The sequence below is a fragment of the Ochotona princeps genome, chromosome 4, assembly GCF_030435755.1.
Source record: "Ochotona princeps isolate mOchPri1 chromosome 4, mOchPri1.hap1, whole genome shotgun sequence".
In the NCBI taxonomy this organism is placed as follows: domain Eukaryota; kingdom Metazoa; phylum Chordata; class Mammalia; order Lagomorpha; family Ochotonidae; genus Ochotona; species Ochotona princeps.
The window spans coordinates 82,539,504-82,558,695 of NC_080835.1; the positions used below are offsets into that span (position 1 = coordinate 82,539,504).

Below are 19,192 nucleotides of genomic sequence, written 5' to 3' on the forward strand. Positions count from 1 at the left end.
GGAATACTACTCAGCCATTAAAAAGAATAAAATTCTACCTTTTGCAACAAAATGGTCCCTACTGAAGACCATTATGGTAGGTGAAATAAATCAATCTGGAAAAGACAAATATCACATTTTCCCTCATATAAGGGAACTTTCATGCAAAATACAGAACAGATAGACATATAAGTAAACATGTATATGCATTTATTCTCATGGATGAACTGTATAATGGAGATTAGCATACTGGGAAGTGAAGATACGTTGCAGTATGCATCTTTATTCCTGAATAAAAGGAGGATGTCCAATGAAACTGTTAAATATACCTTGACAATAGGATATTGGATTTCCTACCATCGTGTATACATACAATGCTGTAATATACTTAAATAACAGAATGTTGGACTTGTGACTGTTGTTGAAGTACTATTCTATTGTAACAACATGGAGAAAAACAGTGGATGAGGAAAATAAGGAGGGAAGCAGGGAGGTGGAGGGGGAAATCCCCATACCTTCAAAACTGCATCATGGAAAATAATAATAAAAAAATACAAAAAGTAAGTAGAAGAACCAGGGGAGAAGAATTTGTATAATGCAGATGAGGACAATTTCCATAATAAAGGATTGTTTATATAGCCATTTTATTGTTATTCTTAAATTTGAGAATACATTAATCAGTTTACCCAACTATTGACAATATTTATGCATGCAGTACCATTAATCATTGAGGTAGTTAAAAAAATCATCATTCAATAATAGCGACATCACAGCAAAATAAATAAAATAAATAAAAAAAATCATTATTAACTTTAAAGGTCTCTGGAAGATATTGATCTATTCTGTATAAAAATATATTCTGAATTCTACAATATATCTATGGTAATCATTGAAATAAAATACTCTGAGTTATAAAAAGCTGAGTACTGTGGTCTGACTATTCCCCTGAGTTTTTGCTTCAGGCACAGTGAGAGAATGCTTGAGTAATTCTTGTGACAATTAGAAAATAAAGAATTCTTACCAAGTTTGCAATGATATAATGATAGCCTTTGACATGCTTTCCAACACTGACAATCTGCAAAGATACAAGAAAACAGGGGAAAATCAATTTAGTTTTATTGGAAGGTTATTTTCAAAGAACGAAATTATGGCATGATTCCTTGTGGAACTGTGAATGGAAGATCATGAAATTCTCCATAAAAATGATGCAGCTTAATTATGAGACTACAAATAATTGAAGTTAGAAAGAACATATTACCTCCTCAGTCATACTTAGAAATGACCAATTGTGTTACCATACCTACTTTAGAAAATATTGGACAAGTGTTTTGAGCCAAGATTTATCTGCTGCTTGCAAAGTTCACAATCTTTTTCAGAGTGTCTGGGTTCAAGTCCCACTTCTGCTTTGAATGTCTTTTTTTTTTTTTAAATTCACGTATTTCATGGATACATTTCCCCGAAGATAATCAGACTTCCTTCCCCTTTTCTCCTCCCTCAATCTTTCTCCTGTTTATTTTTTTAAATTATTACAAAAACATAATTCCCATTTACTTTATTATTATGGGTTTAAGCACTATTAGCCATAACGTTCAACAAGTTAAAATTAAAACAAGGACTAAAAGTGCACACCCTAGAGAGCCGTAGTTGATAGCTCAAGTACACAGGTCCCTGTTAAACTAGCAGGGACACCAAATTTGACTCAATGGCTTCTGGCTTTTCTTGGCTCATGCCCAGTGATTAGAAGCAGTTTGGAGAATGAGCCAATGAATAACGAATCTCTGTGATTCTCTGCATTCCAAGTAAAATTTAAAGTAAATAATCTTAATTACAGTTCTTAATGAGTATTTTTGTTCACTGCCACATTCATAGGAAATAAAGCAGTATGATTTTTATGCACTTTAATTATCAAAGAAAAATTGTTTTTTTTAGCATTTTACTAACTTCTAAAAATAATTCTTTGTATTGAAATAACTTTAAAAGGTAAGACCCTCTTAAACCTAGAATAAATGACTAGAAAGTCATTTTCTATGCATGGCTTATTGGTGGGATGAAATCTCTGCTCTTTTGTGTTTTGATTGTGTTTAAGTCCACCTCTTTGTCTTAAAAATTTGCAACTTCACTGAAATCGATTTGGACCTTTAATTTTTGTTTTAAAATTATTGTTAAGGATCTTCTGTATTTTCTGTTTATGAAGAGTGACTTTGAACAATTCTAAAGGGTTTTCAGCCAGTATCCCTCTTAAGGAGGTTTTGTGTTTGCTTCTACCATATGCTGCAATGTTGGGGTCACTGGTGTAAGGCCGCCTTTACAATGATTCCTCAGCTTCCAGATTCTCAGATGAGAGTGTATAGTATAAATTCAAAATACAATGTGCATAAAGAAGAAGACTATGATGACAAAATCTCAAAAGAGACATGTCTCTTACCACATAAAACCTAGGCCAAGACAAAAAACACTTCCTTCAGTCGCTGTACTAATGACAGATTTTTTTCCCTACTATATCCTTTTTTTTCCCTTTTAAAGATTTGTTTTATTTGAAAGGCAGAGTTACACAGAGAAAGAGAGCGGGAAGAGAGAGAGAGAGAGAGAGAGAGAGAGCCCTCTCATTTGCTGATTCACTCTGCTAACGGCTACCATGATCAGCAAAGCCAGTCTGAAGCCAGGAGCCAGAGAGACCTTCTTCCAGGTCTCCCAAGAGGGTGTAGGTGCCCAAGCAATTGAGTCATCCTCCACTGCCTTCCCAGGCATTAGCAGGGAGCAAGATCGGAAATGGAGCTGACGCCCACGTGGGATGCTGGAGCTGCGGTGAAGGTGTGGTTTACTGCAGTCACATTCTGTGCTGTTATCCTCGGAGGTCTGGATTTATGAGGAATCTATGACTAAAACCTTGATGAGGCATAAAGCTGCTGAGTTTTGGTGTCCATTTGCTCTTTTATTAGGCTACCCAAACTAGCACTTCCTTTGTCACATCTACCTTTCATTCTTGATTTCTGAAGATTTTCCTTCTGTTCTTAGAAGTTCAGCTATGCATTTGTAATATTTTGCATAGCACCACTGCATGTTTTCTCCTGCCAGATTTATGGAGTCCCTGTTTTCCAACTGAATTCCCTTGAGAGTATTGTTATGAAGATAAGGGCAGGTAATAAATAGATGGAATTATAAAGAGAGTTCAGCAAAGAGGCAAGATTCATAAATCATACTGTGTCATCCAAATCTGAGGATTTTAATATAGCCTGAACAAGGCTTGAAGCATTTTATTCTGTGAGAGACGAAAAATAGCAAAGGCAATGATCAGAGACTCTGGACAGTTCTCTGACAGCAAGTTGCGTTCTGTTATGGAGACTGTTGGAGATCCACAGTATTTGGCCTCAGCAGGGATTGTTTCCATTCTGCAAGCCGTTATTTATCTCTCACTGACTCACTATAACTTCCTCCAGTGTGACTATTTATGCTTTGTACTATTTCTAAACACCCTTGCCCACTCTGTTTCTTAACCTGCTCTGCTTGTGGCATCTGAGTGACTGTAATCATAAACCTATGGCAATGTGTAATAAAAATAAAATTGAATTTTTAAGGAGAGAACACTTGTAAATGTTTTACTAACATACAACTAGTGAAAATTTTGCACTGGGTATTTCCAAAAAGATATAATTGCCAGTTTTAGATTGTTTACTAATGACCTGTAATAATGTAATATATTTTCAAATGATGAAGAAAAAAAAATAAACAAAGAACTAAATTTTGTCCAGAAAGTGTTTTGTGAAGCTTGGCCTTTACCTACATCCTGGGGCCTGAGGCACTCACAGGGCGGGGCTCTGAAGATTCATTTACCTGGCTGATGATGCTGGAGAAATCACCATCGTTCCTGAGCCAGGTCATACCTGGGAAAAAGCAAATGTAGTGCCCAATTGGCTGCGAAGGTTCCATTGCCTTTAAACAATAGTCAGCAGCCAGTCCTACACGAGGCAGACGTATTTAAAGCCCCATCCTGGTCTCTCTGTCAAGAATTTACAGCCAGATGGAACCTTCTTTGTGGAAAAAAAAATATAAAATAAAATAAAATAAAATAAATAAAGCAAAATCCCACTTACACTTCAGAATAAGGTGTCCTACAAACAGAGTGTGAAGTTCCTGTAAATGATTGTACAAAACTGACTTCAAGGCTGCAGTTCAAAATGGCTTTCATCTTTTCAAGAAAAGTGGAGAATTTCTCATGTAGAAAAATCAGTCTGAAAGGCTTGATTTTGAAAGCAAACCTAACCTCATTACTTCATCATATATTTGAATTTATGGTTTTATAAACTAGGTAAAGAAAATTTGAGATGAAAGATCAAAATATAAAATAATAGCCCTGTCTTCACACAAATGTGGTTGGCTAAGTCATCGTGGAGAAACAATGCATAAGGTTTACAAAAATAAGGAAAACTTTTTATAAAGACTGAAAAACATAGCAGTAGAACATCTTTCATCTTTTTAACGGAAGTTTAGGATGCAGCTAGATAATGAATAATGATCAAGTGTCTGTTTAGAGTTCTCTAGTGTTTGCCAGGAAGGACACAACTTACACTGATCGTCATTTTCAAAAAAGTCCCTCTTCACGAAAACAAACTCTTAAGAGAAGTGAATAATTTATCCCATTAATTACTTTTTTTATTTTCCCCAAGAAATTAACAATTGTTTCAAAATATCTATGGTGATATCAGACAATTCAATTTTCAAATTAGGCTATTTATAATTTGATAAGGCAAGTAGTATTAGACCTATGTGTATTGACAAAGGTGCAAGTGTTTTATTTTAAACACTCTGGCAAAGCCATTCTTGATTACTGTCACTTCTAAGTCTTTTGTTTTTTTAAGGCAGATTTAAACAGAGAAAGATCTTCCGTCCACTGGTTCACTCTAAGTGTCCACAACTGCCGGAGCCGAGCCCATCCGAAGTCAGGAACCTGGAGCTTTCTTCTTTTTGCATCTCCCATGTGGTTGCAGGGTCCCAAGGCTTTGGGCCATCCTTAATTGCCCGCCCAGGCCACAAGCTGGAATTGGATGGGAATGGAGCAGCCGGGACATGAACCAGTGCCCATTTGGAATCCTGATAGTTGAAAGGTGAGGATTTAGCCACTAAGCTATCAGGAGGGGCCCTAAATTGAAATTTACATCTACATAATTATGTTCAATGGCTGAAATTTTGATCAATTATGATGCAACATATAGGATTTCAGTGTTACTGTCTTTATTTGTATTTCAGTAAAATATTTCCTTTGTATTTGGCCTTATCTGGGTTTGTCGCACTATAGTTAGGAAATAAGAGACAGATTTCTTTGAGGTAGATTCATACAAAGAACACAAACATAAGATTTCTTGTGTAGATAATAGTAAGGACTTTCCAAATAAACATATATGCTTGTTCAAATAGGTAAGTGTATTATTAATTTTAAAATAAACAAAAGATCATAAGCATAAAGAGGAAAAGGAGACAAAAGTTGCCACTTCCCAACAAAGTATATTGATACCTTGTAAACTTGTAATAATTACAAACTCAATGTAGCAAACTCATTAGTATTTTATTTATATTTTATTATTGGCCAGTGAAAATTTTAAAAACTGTTATCCATATTGATTAACACTATTGTTAAAATCATTCCCAGAAATTCTCAATTTATAATTCAATCAGTTCATCTATATGTCTAAAAATTTTTACCGATGGAAATAATTTGGTGGTGGGGGAGTAGCACTATAATTTAACAGGTTAAACCCCCAGCTGTGGGACCAGCATTCCATATGGGCAACATTTTTGTCCTGGCTGCTTCACTTCTGATCTAGCTCTCTGCTTGTGGCCTGGAGAAGCAGCAGAGGATGGCCAAGTCCTTGGATCTCCGTACTCATGTAGGAGTCCTGGAGGAAGCTTCAGGCTTCAGATTCACTCAGCTTCAGTCATTGTAGCCATTTAGGAAATGAACTAATGGATGATCTCTCTTGATCTCTCATTGTCTCCCTTTAACTCTATTTTTCAAATAAAGATAAATGAATCTTAAAAAAGGAAAAATAATGGAAATAATGAATCCCTAAATTATGTTCATATCATGGAAAACTAAGATTAACATGTTTAACAAAACTTTTCATCATCTCCACTTTGTATTATCTATCTATCTATCTATCTATCTATCTATCTATCTATTAATCATAGTTTTGTGTGGCTCCACCTGTGAAATATAAGCTCCAGGGCTGAGGATTTTATTGAGCCTGTGACACTGCCTGGTCTGTAACAGACAGTTAATAGATGTCACACAAATGAACTGATACATGAGTATAAATGCAGGCATAAGAAGTAGCATATAAAGTATATCTTTGGTGTTTCTACCACATTGACACCAGGTACACGACTCAGTCATTATGCTGTCTACTTTCTATCCGATATGCATATGTCATTGGAATTACTTTTTTAAACCACAAGTTCATCAAGTTTTTAAATAGCCATGACATCTGTGACATGTGATGAACCTAGGACCACTTAATCAGTCTGTGAGGTCCCTTCAAAATCTGCTCTTAATTTGCCTTGACCTTGTCTGAATTCTTTTGTACTTAGTGCTGTAGCCACATTTATTGGATGTGCAGTCCTTGACCTTGTCTGAATTCTTTTGTACTTAGTGCTGTAGCCACATTTATTGGATGTGCAGTCCTTGGCCTCGTATGGCTTCCACACATGAAAATTGCCTTGGATGCTCTTTCCCAGCCTTGCTTCCCGAGATATTCTAGCTCATCTCTCAACAATCTGTGATGCATTATATACTTATGTGTCTTTGTTTTCCTTTCCATTCAAATTCTTTCATGGAGTGGACTGAAATTGACAAGCTGTTATGAACAGGTCTTAGAGATCAGTAGGCATATATGGATGGAATATCTATGTGTAAGAAAGGAAAATAACAGGGTTTGGAGTGGGCAGGAGAGAATTTGATTCTCTTGTTTTTCTTGAAGATTTCAGAAAATCAAATCTAAAAATGGATTACATACATAGAGTGTGTATTCTTTCTCCCTGTCTCCTGACTGTACTGCTTCTGTTGTTTACAATGCAATATCACAAGACAAACAGGTGATTTGAACCTCAACGTGGGAAGAATATGTAACAATTGCTTTGTATATGTGGCTGTGGGTGAAAAAAAAATCTTTTAAAGGATAGAAAAGAAATTACTTCTATCCAATCTTGATGGTCTGTTTTTTCATGAGGTAGTGATTCTATAAACCTATCATTTTCCATTTCTCATCTATATATTTTTTTGGTCATAATGACAATATAATTTAATCTTAAACTTGGCACTGTTATATTAAAAAAAAACCACTTAGAAAAACCTCCTTCAGTTTAGAAGCAGGTTCAATTATGTGTTCATTTCAAGGAAAGGATTAAAAGTATTTCTGTTATATTGCCTTTTGGCTAAATAAAAATAATTAAAAGGATGTAATTACTTCACTTCCTTGTTACTGAACTGCTCAATATAAGCACTCTATCATATATAAAACTACGCTTGTATTTATGATGTTTACAACAGTCAGAATACCCAGAAAAGTAGTCTCAAATGCAATTAGGTATTTTTCCTTTTCTTGTGAATCTCAGCTTTTTAAAGCATTTTGAGGAGCAGATAACAAATTTCATAAATAAATTATGAAATTATGCTTTCTTTACTACGTGGTGAGGAATATTACACACTTTCCCATAAGCTGGAGCACATACTGCCATTCAGCTTTGTTCAATTGCAGACTGGAAAAAATTAATTCATTTTGTATCTTTAAAATTATCATAGAAACTGCCCTTTCTCTTACTTAAAGAAGCCAAGCTTCTGGGTTTTTGTGTTAAAAGCAACATTAGGAAACATTCTAGTAAGTATTCTTATAGCATCAAGTGAAACAAATTCAGTTGAACCTAACCTAATTTCAGAATTTGCACATCTTCCAACAGAAAGGCACTGCCTTCTAGCAGTCGTTTCTTTTCTTTTTTTGGGGGGGGGTGTATGTCCGTTGCTTTCTTTACTTTTCCTTATATTTTATCCTTTTTTAAACTTTATGAGAGAAATGAGATATGGCTGGAACCATGGTAACAGTTGCTAGGATACAATTAGGCACCCTTTTCTAACCTGCACCAATTCCATTTCTGCTCCTCTGAGAGATCTGTAAAGGACTTTCTGTTTTCTATGAATATAACAGACCAAGGCCCACATAGCAGGACTTGCCCATTCAAATCAATTCAGCCAAGAAGTAAGATTAAAGAAGTCAAATTACCTTCTTATAAACTCCTGTCATTTGAAGTTCTTCCTACTTTATGGTAGATGCTGACTGAGCAAAGCTTCATGTGCAAAAGGGAGTTTGCAGTGAGGAACAGCACCCACCTCTGCTGGTGCTGCCGTGTGCGAAATTGTTGATATGATTTCTCTTCCGGAGTAATTTCTTTCAGTACCTAATGTTCTCATGTCATATCTCACTCATTGCTATTCCATATATTGAAATAAAATTCTTTTGCTGTTTTTCAGCCTATATAACAAACTCTGAAACACCTAGTTTCCTACCGTCTTTGACAGGTGACAGACAAAAATGCCTTTCAGGTAATTGAAGGTTTAACTTCAAGACTTCTAGCACTACTGTACACTCTTCCCTTATGTCTTCAAGTGATGCTCATTCAGATTTTCACTAACTCAACAACCAGCTTTTTGAGCCTCTACTAAACCACTGGGGATATGCTAGTAAATGATATACATAGACTCTTCCCTGCTGGAGGTAAGATTTCCATCAGGAATACTGATACTAAAGGGATGCAACACAAAGTATCTACGTTTCTGCCGCCTCTAACCTTTACAGAGACAGAGACACTAAGCTTGGTCTTTGCTAATGTCTGTTCCGATTTTCAAATATCACAAGTCTCCACTTTGTCAGCTTTTTCATCACCTTTGTGTTGTGCAGTTTTTTTTTTTTTATTAATTTTTGATTTGCATTAGCCCTATTCCTTTTCTGTGTTTGGGAAAATCCAGTGTAACACAACTGTTTTCACTGCCTAATTTATACTTGTTTGTCTTCTCTTTTGGATTCTTGATGCATTGTCTGCACAGTTTCTGAAATCATCAAATTTCCTTATAATTATTTTTATGTTTTTGAATTCCTAGTTTGAGTGCAAGCATTCTACATTGCAACACTGATTCATCTTTGACAGCCCTGTGTTGCCCGGGACACGTCTGGCATACAGAAACTGATGAAGTGAAGTGTTAAATGCAGTCAGCCTGCCTACTGATGTTGGCTTAGTCCTACTAGTGCCTGGTCTGTCCATAGGTGACTCAAATAATTTCAAGGTGTTAATCTCCATGATCAAATCTCTCCCATAAAGATGTTCTTCCTCTTAACTATAGTCAGCCTTTGTCTTTTCTTTCTGTTCTTTTGTCTTTTTTGTTTCTAACACCTTTGTTTTGTTTTACTTTTCTGCCTTGGAGTAAAAAAAAAAAAAAAAGCTTACTTCATGTCTACCAGCTGGGAACTAAACTGATTCAACCAGCTTTAAGATACAGAGGCGGGTGTCTTAAGCCTTTGACTCTTCAATGCTTCTTTCAATGTTTGAGAAGTTTTGAATGATTGAGGGAGATCTAACTGAGTGCTAGGTTAGTAAACTTGTGAATGTTTGGGAGTTGTTCAATTTTAAAATATAGACTCCAAATAAATAAGCTTTTCCTAATCATGGACTTGAGCAATTTGCCAAAAATTCAGTCCGTGACCTTACCTATCACAAACGTGGTATTAGATAGCTTAGGCAGCCTGGGGGTTTAGAATAAGCTAACTGTGACTGTGTTCACATTTTGCCTGTTATGTGCAAATGGCCACATCTATGTTTGTAAGGATTTTTTCCTCTCTTTCTAATTGATCTGCCCTGAGGCAAGATTCCTGGCTCCCTTTGGTGAGGCAGTAAGCCTCTGAGAGTTCAATCATGTCTTTTGGGCTTTTTAGATTGATTTGCAAACACTGTGAGAAGGTCAAGAGCTTTACCAATTATCTGACATTCACATTGTGTCTAGGGGGACATTGAATTTCATTTTCATATAATGAAAGTGATAATATTTGAAAGGGGGAGCCAATTAAATCTGAGGTGTGTAATAAAGCGGCAATTGCGATAACTGTGAGCCAACTGAGCAGACATTTTTCTCCATTCTTTATTAAATACCTATTTCATACTTTAAGGTCTGTTCTTACTACCTTTTCCTGAGAAATGCTTTCTTAGACTGCTTAAATATGTCTGTGTAATGGCCCAGAGTCAAAACAGCTCCAGTATTAATCTTTGATATCATCTTCCATTCAATAGAACTGGCATTCATAATAAACCCCCATGGCAGTGTGAGCGTCAAGGTTACTTTCCATGCACTGGATTTCTAGAAGAAAGAACATATTTTAGTTGGATTCTAGTTAACACTTTTAGTTTAAACCTTAGTTAACAAGATGAGAGTTACTGGTTAGAAGAAAAAAAAAGTCTTTCTTTGGTTAAGCCCATTAGCAGAGTATTAGGGTGACTATACCCACAGAGACCTCAATAAATTTATTAAACATGCACAACATCTTTTAATTTTGTTGTCCATAAACTTTTTGATGGGTCAAGTTGTATCTATATCTATAATTACATACATACATATATCTATGTTAAGATACAGATTTAGTGGATACTCAAAAGATATATTTAGTCCAGGAAGGGGAAGCTGGCTAATTTTACTTTACACCTCTTTCCTAGGTGTATCCAATGTGCAAAATTATATCTCTCTTTACAATCAAGGGCATTATCAAAAAGTGTTCATTGGAAATAACATTATTGATTTTTAGAGCAAGTGTTTATCATCGTCTCAGCTCAATTCTCTCTATTTAAAGTGAGAATAATAATAATAGGTGTTAAATGATTCCATTTACTTTTTTAAAAATAAGCGATTGGATACTTTTAATCTGCCCTTCAGAAAGTAAAAGCTGAAAATACTTCTTTTTTGGAACCACAATAATTTGGGGGGAAATAAGTCATCTGTTCAAAGAAAAGGACAGAAGAAGGACAAGGCATCCCACTGCCATTGGGATGATTGTGTCCTATTTGCAAGAGGAGGGTCTGTGGACCTCAGCAATGCCTAGAAGTGGCAGGGCATTGGATTTGCATGATGTTATAAAATGTATGAATAGCCACTCGCCTTTGTGCTAGCTAAGGAAAATAATATCTGTTGCTAGAAAGGTAGCTAAGATCAACAAGTTTGTTGTTGTTGTTTTGTTGTTATGGGGTTAACATATTGAAGTGCCTTGTTTGAGTCCTGGCTCCTTTTTCAATTCCATTTTCCTGCTTATGTTTATTTTGACAGATTGTAGTTGGGTCCCTGTGTCAAGTTCCCAGCTCTCAAGTTCAATCTGTCCTTGGTGGCTTTGGGTATCTGGGGAGTGAATTAGTGGATGGCAGCCATCTTTTCCTCTGCTTCTCCAATAGTAAAAAATAATAATTAGTAACAGAAGGCTTCCACTAGATTTGACTTATGTTTCTATGAAAACAACTCAGTTTATTCTAGCCATATGAAGCTAATGGAAGCCATTTTTCAGGTAATTAATGCGTTGCAAAGAAAGAAAATTAGGTGAGATAAATAACACTAGTGTCCAAAAGGGCTATTTGTAATATCTTTCAGTTAAATTGATAACAAATTTGAATTTAAAGTACAAACACTATTAATCATGAATTCAGTAAACATTTAAAAATATTTTGATTTTGCTTCATCTCAAAGTTTTTTTTTTTTTCTGTACATGAGTGAAACACATCGACCATTGATTTTAGACAGCCAAAACCACAATTTGTTTGATTGGAGTTGATAAAAATAAAATGACAAAGAACTTCACTTGATGGGTTTGTTAAGTTTTTACTGCCATAAGTGGCTTGATGGGTGTTATTTACATAAATGCTTCCTTTTTATGATGTGATTTGGGATGGAAAATCCAAGTACCATAAACCACGTTTTCAAGTACTTGTTCTTATCAAAACACAACATTGTAGCAAATGTAGTTTACATGTTTCAATTGGCTTTTATACATGAATCTAGGAACAGACGGTTTTTGGGCTTTCCAAAGCAAAAGAAGTGCAAAGAACTGTAGTTCCACAATGCGACCAGATAGCGTGCATGGACAGAAAGTGGAAGTGACATAGAGACATAACATAACTTGGTTATAGTTCTGTGCTTTTCCTTATTTGAATCAGCTGACTGCCCGTCATGGACTGATCTTCAGCTGGTGAAATGACCAAGACTCAGCTATTCATAACGGTGCAGAGTGTAGCTTGTTGTGCAAGGACTCAAGTACAATGCATTACCAGACCTTAAAAGTAAGTTGATGTCCTGAAACTGATGTTTTGAAATGTTTGAAGTGAATGGTAAACTACCATTTTAAATAGTAATGTATTTATAAGAACTTATTAACTCATGGAATAAAAAATAATCTGAAAAACATCCGCAGAAGATGCAATACTATACTAACACACTTTCCATGAACATATTTTGAGAGACCAGTGTGTAAGCTATTTCCATTATGTTTTGGCAAATTGAGAGGAATGAAAACATCAACAGAGAAATTATTGACAGCATGCCACCATTGTGGGAAGTGTGCTCATCCTTCTAGAAATTTACTAGCTAATATTAACCAGAATTTACTAGTACATATGCTTATCTCTGTGATATTAATTATACCATCTTCTGAGAGAAGGCAACTTTTTGAAATGCCATTATTTTCTGGTCAAGATCAGCTAGCATTTTACTTTTTACTTTTGTACTTAAAAAAATTTTATTGAAAGATAAAAATTACTCCTCTGGATGGTTTAAACGTGATCCTTTGGTCTGCTGATGCTGGTGTATTTGTCACCTTGGGATACTCAGGAGATCAATCATTGTGGACACTTGTTTTTCCTTGTGATGAAGGCATTCTAAAATTATTTGTTCCAGGTGCTTTGAATTATAACATACAATACTGATAGTGACAATTATCTTTCTGATAATTAGAACACCAAGTGATCTCTCCTATCTGGCCTTGACTTTGGGTAGATTAACTAAACTCATCCCATTATCCTTTCTACTCTACTAAATTTCTTGAAAAATGTTTTGGTTGATTCTTGGAAATCATTTTCTGTTGTTGCCTTCTATAAGAGCATGTCAAATATAGAAGTATCGAAGTACACGAACAAAGACCTGATAAGGAAATTCAGCTCTTTCACTTGATCTAAAAAAGACTAAATCCAAGAAAAACCAGATGTGAGGAATTAAAACACAAATAGCCTAAAAAGTCATGTTCAGAATCAAAGTGGAGGTGACATTATATAGGACAATGGAGGAAATATTACCTTCTCACAATACTGTAGACTTGTGGTTTCTACCTGAGAAGTGTTTTAAGGAGACAAAGGTCTATGACCACGCTCATTATTATCATGCAGCAGTGGTTTGAAAGGAAACCTTTCAGAGTTCATGGAAAATAATAGAAAAGGTAGATACTTGTTTCCACATTTCTTTGAAATGTGTAGAAAATAAGTTGTCCAGTTCCCTTAGCAAGAGCTCATTTAAGGCTTATTCAGAGTTTATCTGAAGCACCCGAGTGTGCGGATTTTCGTCTTAGAGACTGGCTAAGCCTCTGAAATGGGTCAGTGTGCTTTGGGCACTCAATTGCCTCCTCCAGACACCGTCGTTAAGCACAGGTGCTAAGTGGAGGGTCTTTTGGAGCCCTACTCGCCCTCTGACAGGAACTTGGCAATCCAGGCTGTTCTTAGAATTGGCTGCTCTGTGGGATTCATTGGGAGTTACAAAGCTCCAGTTGTTCAGGTCAGACACTCAAACTCTAAATCTAAGGGCAAGAGTGGGAAGGAGAGAGAGTGGGAGTTGAAGCTCAAGTGACTGCATTGCTTAAAAAAGTTTTTTTTTTTTTTTTGCTGAAATCCATAAATATTCATAAAAATTATCATCCGTGTTGAACAGTTACAATGTGGCTGATCTTTTTGGATTCTCTCAGAAACAAACCCAAATGTCAGGAAGATATAATTAATATTTTCCAAAAGAAGACTTAATATTTCATTTTTGTTTTATTAAAAGTTCCTCTATGAAAGAATAACAAGTTGTAGATACTGTCATTCGCTCTTAGAATAGCCTGCCGTCAATTGATTTTAGAGATTTAGCATGTTTTTACTTTCATAATGCTAATACAATGAAAAAGGAAGCCAAAAAAAATCTAGGTTCATGACTTTATACAAGAAGGAGTAGCTTATGAAATATATTTTGATTTGTACTTTTATACAAGAACACTAAAGTTTTTCCTTGCAAATCATCCTCCAAACTGTTAGATTCAATACTACAAATGAAGCCGTATAAGTATGCTTCGCGGTGAAACACCAGAAAATCATGATACAATATTGTTTAGAAAACCTAACAAATGATAGAAAGGTAGAACTTTTAACACCACTAGATGGCATTCATTCTCTGCACTTTTGACTGATGACAGCCTTTGCAAGTGTTATCAAGATATGCAGGGTTAGGGGAAGGCAAATGTTATCCACTGTTTGATGATATTTTCCTATCACTTAACACAATGACAAAGCTCGGTTTTATCTTTTCCTGCCAGCTTCAAATCAAATCAGCAAATATTTATTATTGAAAACTTTGTTCAAGGATTCGTCCTCTGCAGCAAAGGCAGAAAACCATCTTCACCATAGTGGTAACACATTTACTTACAACATCTGGCAGAAATTATATGATGAATAGAATTCTAAATCATTTTCTTTAATTTCATTGCAATGCAAATTTATGTTGATATTTCTAAAGTACTTTCTTCTCTAAGGGTTAAAAAGACACATATATTCTGAAGTTTTCTAATATTTTAGATGGTATTTAAGTGTAATATTTCTGAAAACAGAAGGCCAAGAACCTTGTTGATATAAGATGTCCTGTCATTGTCCATAGCTTAAAAATGTGTCATAGACACTATTCCTAACTGCATTAAAATAGAAGACCCCAAAGGACTTCTGTTGCTGAATTATCATTTAGTCCTGAGATAAAGCCTTGAGCAAAACTCCCACACTTCTCACTGCAACTTACAAAGCTGGGAGAGGATATTGACAGAGACAAATCAATCAGAGGCCAATTTTTCCGGTATGGTACTGGTAAACAATGACACAAAACTTCACACTTACCTGTTCTAGTATGTTTTGAAGCCTCTCTATCTCACAGTCTATTACGAATTTCTTCTCCTGTCTTCTATCAAGTTCTTCTAATAGTTGTCTATAGCTGACATCATTAAAATTTTCCACACATATAGCACTGACATGCCAGCCATTTTGTCCTGCTTTTTCCATAATAGCTTGGAGTATTGAGTATCCTATGGGAGGGAAAAAAAAGTTACTAAAAATATGCTTTTACTTTCCTTTCAATGACTTATGCATGTACTGAGCCTGTATCAACAGTTTTGTCCTCCAACATAAATGGTGTATGTGCACATGCTGAAAAAAAATCAATGGTTATTTTGAATCATTTGCTTTTAGTTTCTTTACCAAGGGCAACAAAATCTATTAAACTATTGATTGAATGAAGTAGCCCCACCACTGCTTAGAAGAACTTTCAAAATCTCTCTCCTAGAGAATGTTCCATTGTTGCAGACACATTTTTGTTGAGAAGCCAAAATCAACTACAACATGTAGTAGCTGTTTCGTAGACCCATTTTTTAAATTTTACTTACTACACAGAATTCATTTTGAGCCACAGTTTTGGTTCAACTGTGGAAGATAAGATATAAAAGATTGCAATGGTGTTTTTCAGGACTCATTATTGTTGGTGCCTTATTTGGTGATGTGGAAAGATGTACCCTGGAGAGGTCTTGCTTATTTAACACTTCCTCTTTTTGTAGGGAAATGGTATAGTTTGCGAGGTTGTCATGTAACCTCTAGGGTAGCTGATGAGTGCTCATATTCATACTCTGGTAGAGGACACAGACACCCAATTGAACAAATGGAATTCAGTTTTTGTAGGCTAGTACAACCACTGTGGAAATCAGTATGGAGAGTGCTTGGAAAATTGCAAATAAACCTGCCATATGACCCAGCTATCCCATTCCTAGGAATATACCCAGAAGAAGTGAAATCTGCATGTGAGAAGGGGATCTGTAATCCTATATTTACAGCAGCACAATCTACAATAATAAAGACATGGAAACAATCCAGATGTGTGTCCAAATAAGAGTGGATAAAGAAACTGTGGCGCATCGACTCCATGGAATATTATTCAGCTATTAGGAAGAATGAAATTATTCTATTTACAACCAGGTGGTCCCAACTAGAGACATTATGCTCAGTGAAATGAGTCAATCACAAAAGAACAAATACCATATGTTCTCTCTTATATAAGGAAACCAACATGAAAAGTGTAACTCAAGTAGTCCAATCTATACTGTTTTTTGCTTGTTTGCTTGCTTCTTAGGCTGTATCCCAAGTGTTTTGATGTTTTTTTATTTCAGTTTGGTTTATTCCAAATAATTCCTTTTCTCTTGTCGAAATCATCACTGGCTCACGGATTACACAGTGGCATCATTTTTCCCAAGAGACTTTGTGTGTCCTCTTTGTCACTCATGTGTTGGTTACTCAGTGGTGCATTTTTTCATGGTGCTGTAATTTGCGGTTGATGTTGTTGTTGTTGTTGTTGTAGTTGTTCTAACTCATACCAGTTGTTGACCTGGTTTCACGGCTTCTCAATTATGGAAATGTATAGTGATGGAGTACTGGGGTCTATCATATACAGATGTGGGGGAATAATGGAACATGCATCTCTGCTTTCAGACAAAAAATAGATTCCCAATGAAACTGTTGGAAATGTGTAGACAATGGGATGCTGGACTGTCTGACATTATCTGTACCAACAATGTCGGGGTACACTTAAATAAGAGACTGATAGAATTATGATTCTTTATGAAGGACTACACTATTGCAGTAAAATGGGGGAAATCTGTCGGAGGGTGGGAGTCTGGGGGGTAATCCCAGCCTATATGAAATTGTACCACATAATTCCAAATTCAAAATAGAAATATATTTTTTAAAAAAGGTAATGATGACAGTAATCAAAGTAAAGTGTTGACAAAGGGAAGGCTTGGTTAAACCTTCCTGGAAGGGACAAGGGAGAACAGTACATAGGAGAAAATAATTAAAAAGAGTGTGTGAAAATTTGTTGGAGGTGTGGATGTTTGTTAGCTGAACACAGTCTTCCAAGAGGAGATGTTTTTTCCTTGCTCCCATCCAGATTTCTCTGCATGTAGAAGGAAGGCATCTGGTGTGAACACCTGAGTTAAGAAAGCAGCTGCGAGTTTGGATTCGCAGAACTCGAAATAAATCTTCATGCCCTCACTGTCTTAGAACCTATTTGCTATCTCCAAGTTGCAATTTTGAAAGGTAACTTAAGAGAAGCAGGGAAACAAGAATCTTTGAATTCATGAAGAGTGCCTAAAAGGATTGGTTAGGATAAGAGATAGTTACCTAGTTCATTTTTTTTTCACTTTCTGGAATGGCATAAATAAAATGTTCAAGTCTTTAAAAAATTAACAATTATGTGAATTCATTCTATGAGAGCTGCCCACAGTTTCTCCATTCTTTGGGTCTTAAGTTGGAATAGAGAGCTAGAAGGACTAAAAGGGAGGACTTAAAATGAATACACAGCACTAGCAAGTTCTGAACATACTTATTCAGTTCTCTAGATAATATTAAGCTTCATGGATAAAGGGATTTTGATTTTTAGATGAGTTTTCTACGTCACCATTTCAAGCATCACTTCTACTAAAGAAATATCACCAAATGGAGGTGATGATGAGATCCTATTGGAAACATGAATTACCTGATACTCAGACAAAGGAAATACTGTGCCAGTTAAAATCCACTTTTGTCTAAAGGACAAACAAAAAAATCCCCAAAGAGGAAGAAAAAGGCCATATGAATTCTTATATAATTATTCCGTTTTATCTATTACTGAATTTAGTCTTTCGTTCGTAATGCGTGACAGCAATCATCCTTGAAATCTCGCCCAGGTAGCCCTCTGCTCAGAAACCCAGTACTTGTTTTCTTGTTTCCTAGTCAATGCATATGTAACCTGGTGGTATGAAAACTTTCTTAGTGTTCATGCCTCATTTATTTGTTACTTGGACCTGCTCTCTGATGGTAATAGAGGCAATGTTCCTTTTATTCCTTTTTGATACTTTTGAACATGTTCCTACACTCAGAATGACTACTTACACGTATCAATCGCCATCACATTTTTACTTCTTTCATTTATCATCATATCCAAATGATTCCAAGATAACTTGTTTGTTTGTTGTAAAAAGATAAATATAGGACACACACGTTGCAGTGGCCTTCCTGTTCCCTGGGATCAATTTGCAGCTTGGCACAGTTCTCTAGACATTGCTGCTTTTTTGGCATTGTGTGGCTGTCAAGCCTCATGTCAGTGTTAGGCATCCCTGTTGTTAATCTCCTGCTGCCATGGTTCTGATGAAAGCTATAGGCATTCCTACTTTCCTTACTGTACTGAAATATTCATACCAAAGCAACAATATAATTCAACCCCAGTATTTCGTTATTTGATACTTCAGATTTACAAATGATGCCATTTGTAAATGATGAAATAAGACAAAACCTTTGGACAGTATCGCTGTTAAATGCCAAAGAAAGTTGGCCACCTAAAAAGCTCCATTAATCATAGTCAGAAGTAAATGGCATCTTTTCAGAGCAGTACAAAGGACAAGCAGCTACAGCTTCAGAGTGTAGCTGAAACGTATATCCTTTCACAGACTGCGTTTGATTTTAATATGCTCTCTTATTATTCATTGCTGCTCTCATTTGTGTATCTTATTTATGATGCCAAGAGAGCTGGCAATATATTGTAACAAGCAGAAAACACTGCTGTTGAATCTCTGATTATGTAACTTCGCTGTTACATAAACTAGAAAATCACAAGTCGAGTCACACTCTTTCTACATCTGGCTGTGATTTGTTATCTCCCAGTTATGAGAAAATCTGTGACATAATGTTGTCGGTCAAAATATGAGTGGGGCAGTTTTAGGTAAATATCACCCTCTTAACCGAAAATTTGCTACTGTAGAGGATTTTAAGTCTTGCTTTTTCCTCTATAAAGGAGCCTAACAGTTCAATTCAACATAATTTACTGAAAATCTGCTTCGTTTGA

At 35.8% G+C, this 19,192-nt stretch overlaps 1 protein-coding gene across 1 annotated transcript in view; it reads right to left on the reverse strand.

Moving 5' to 3' along the window:
• GRIA4 (glutamate ionotropic receptor AMPA type subunit 4) overlaps positions 1–19,192 on the reverse strand; it is a 318,830-nt gene that overhangs the window by 76,271 nt on the left and 223,367 nt on the right. Inside the window, exons 5-6 of the mRNA XM_004585025.2 lie at positions 15,169–15,353; positions 1,001–1,054 (exon numbers count right to left, since the gene is read on the reverse strand). Coding sequence (XP_004585082.1) covers positions 1,001–1,054; positions 15,169–15,353 — 239 coding nt within the window. The remainder of the gene's footprint in view (positions 1–1,000; positions 1,055–15,168; positions 15,354–19,192) is intronic.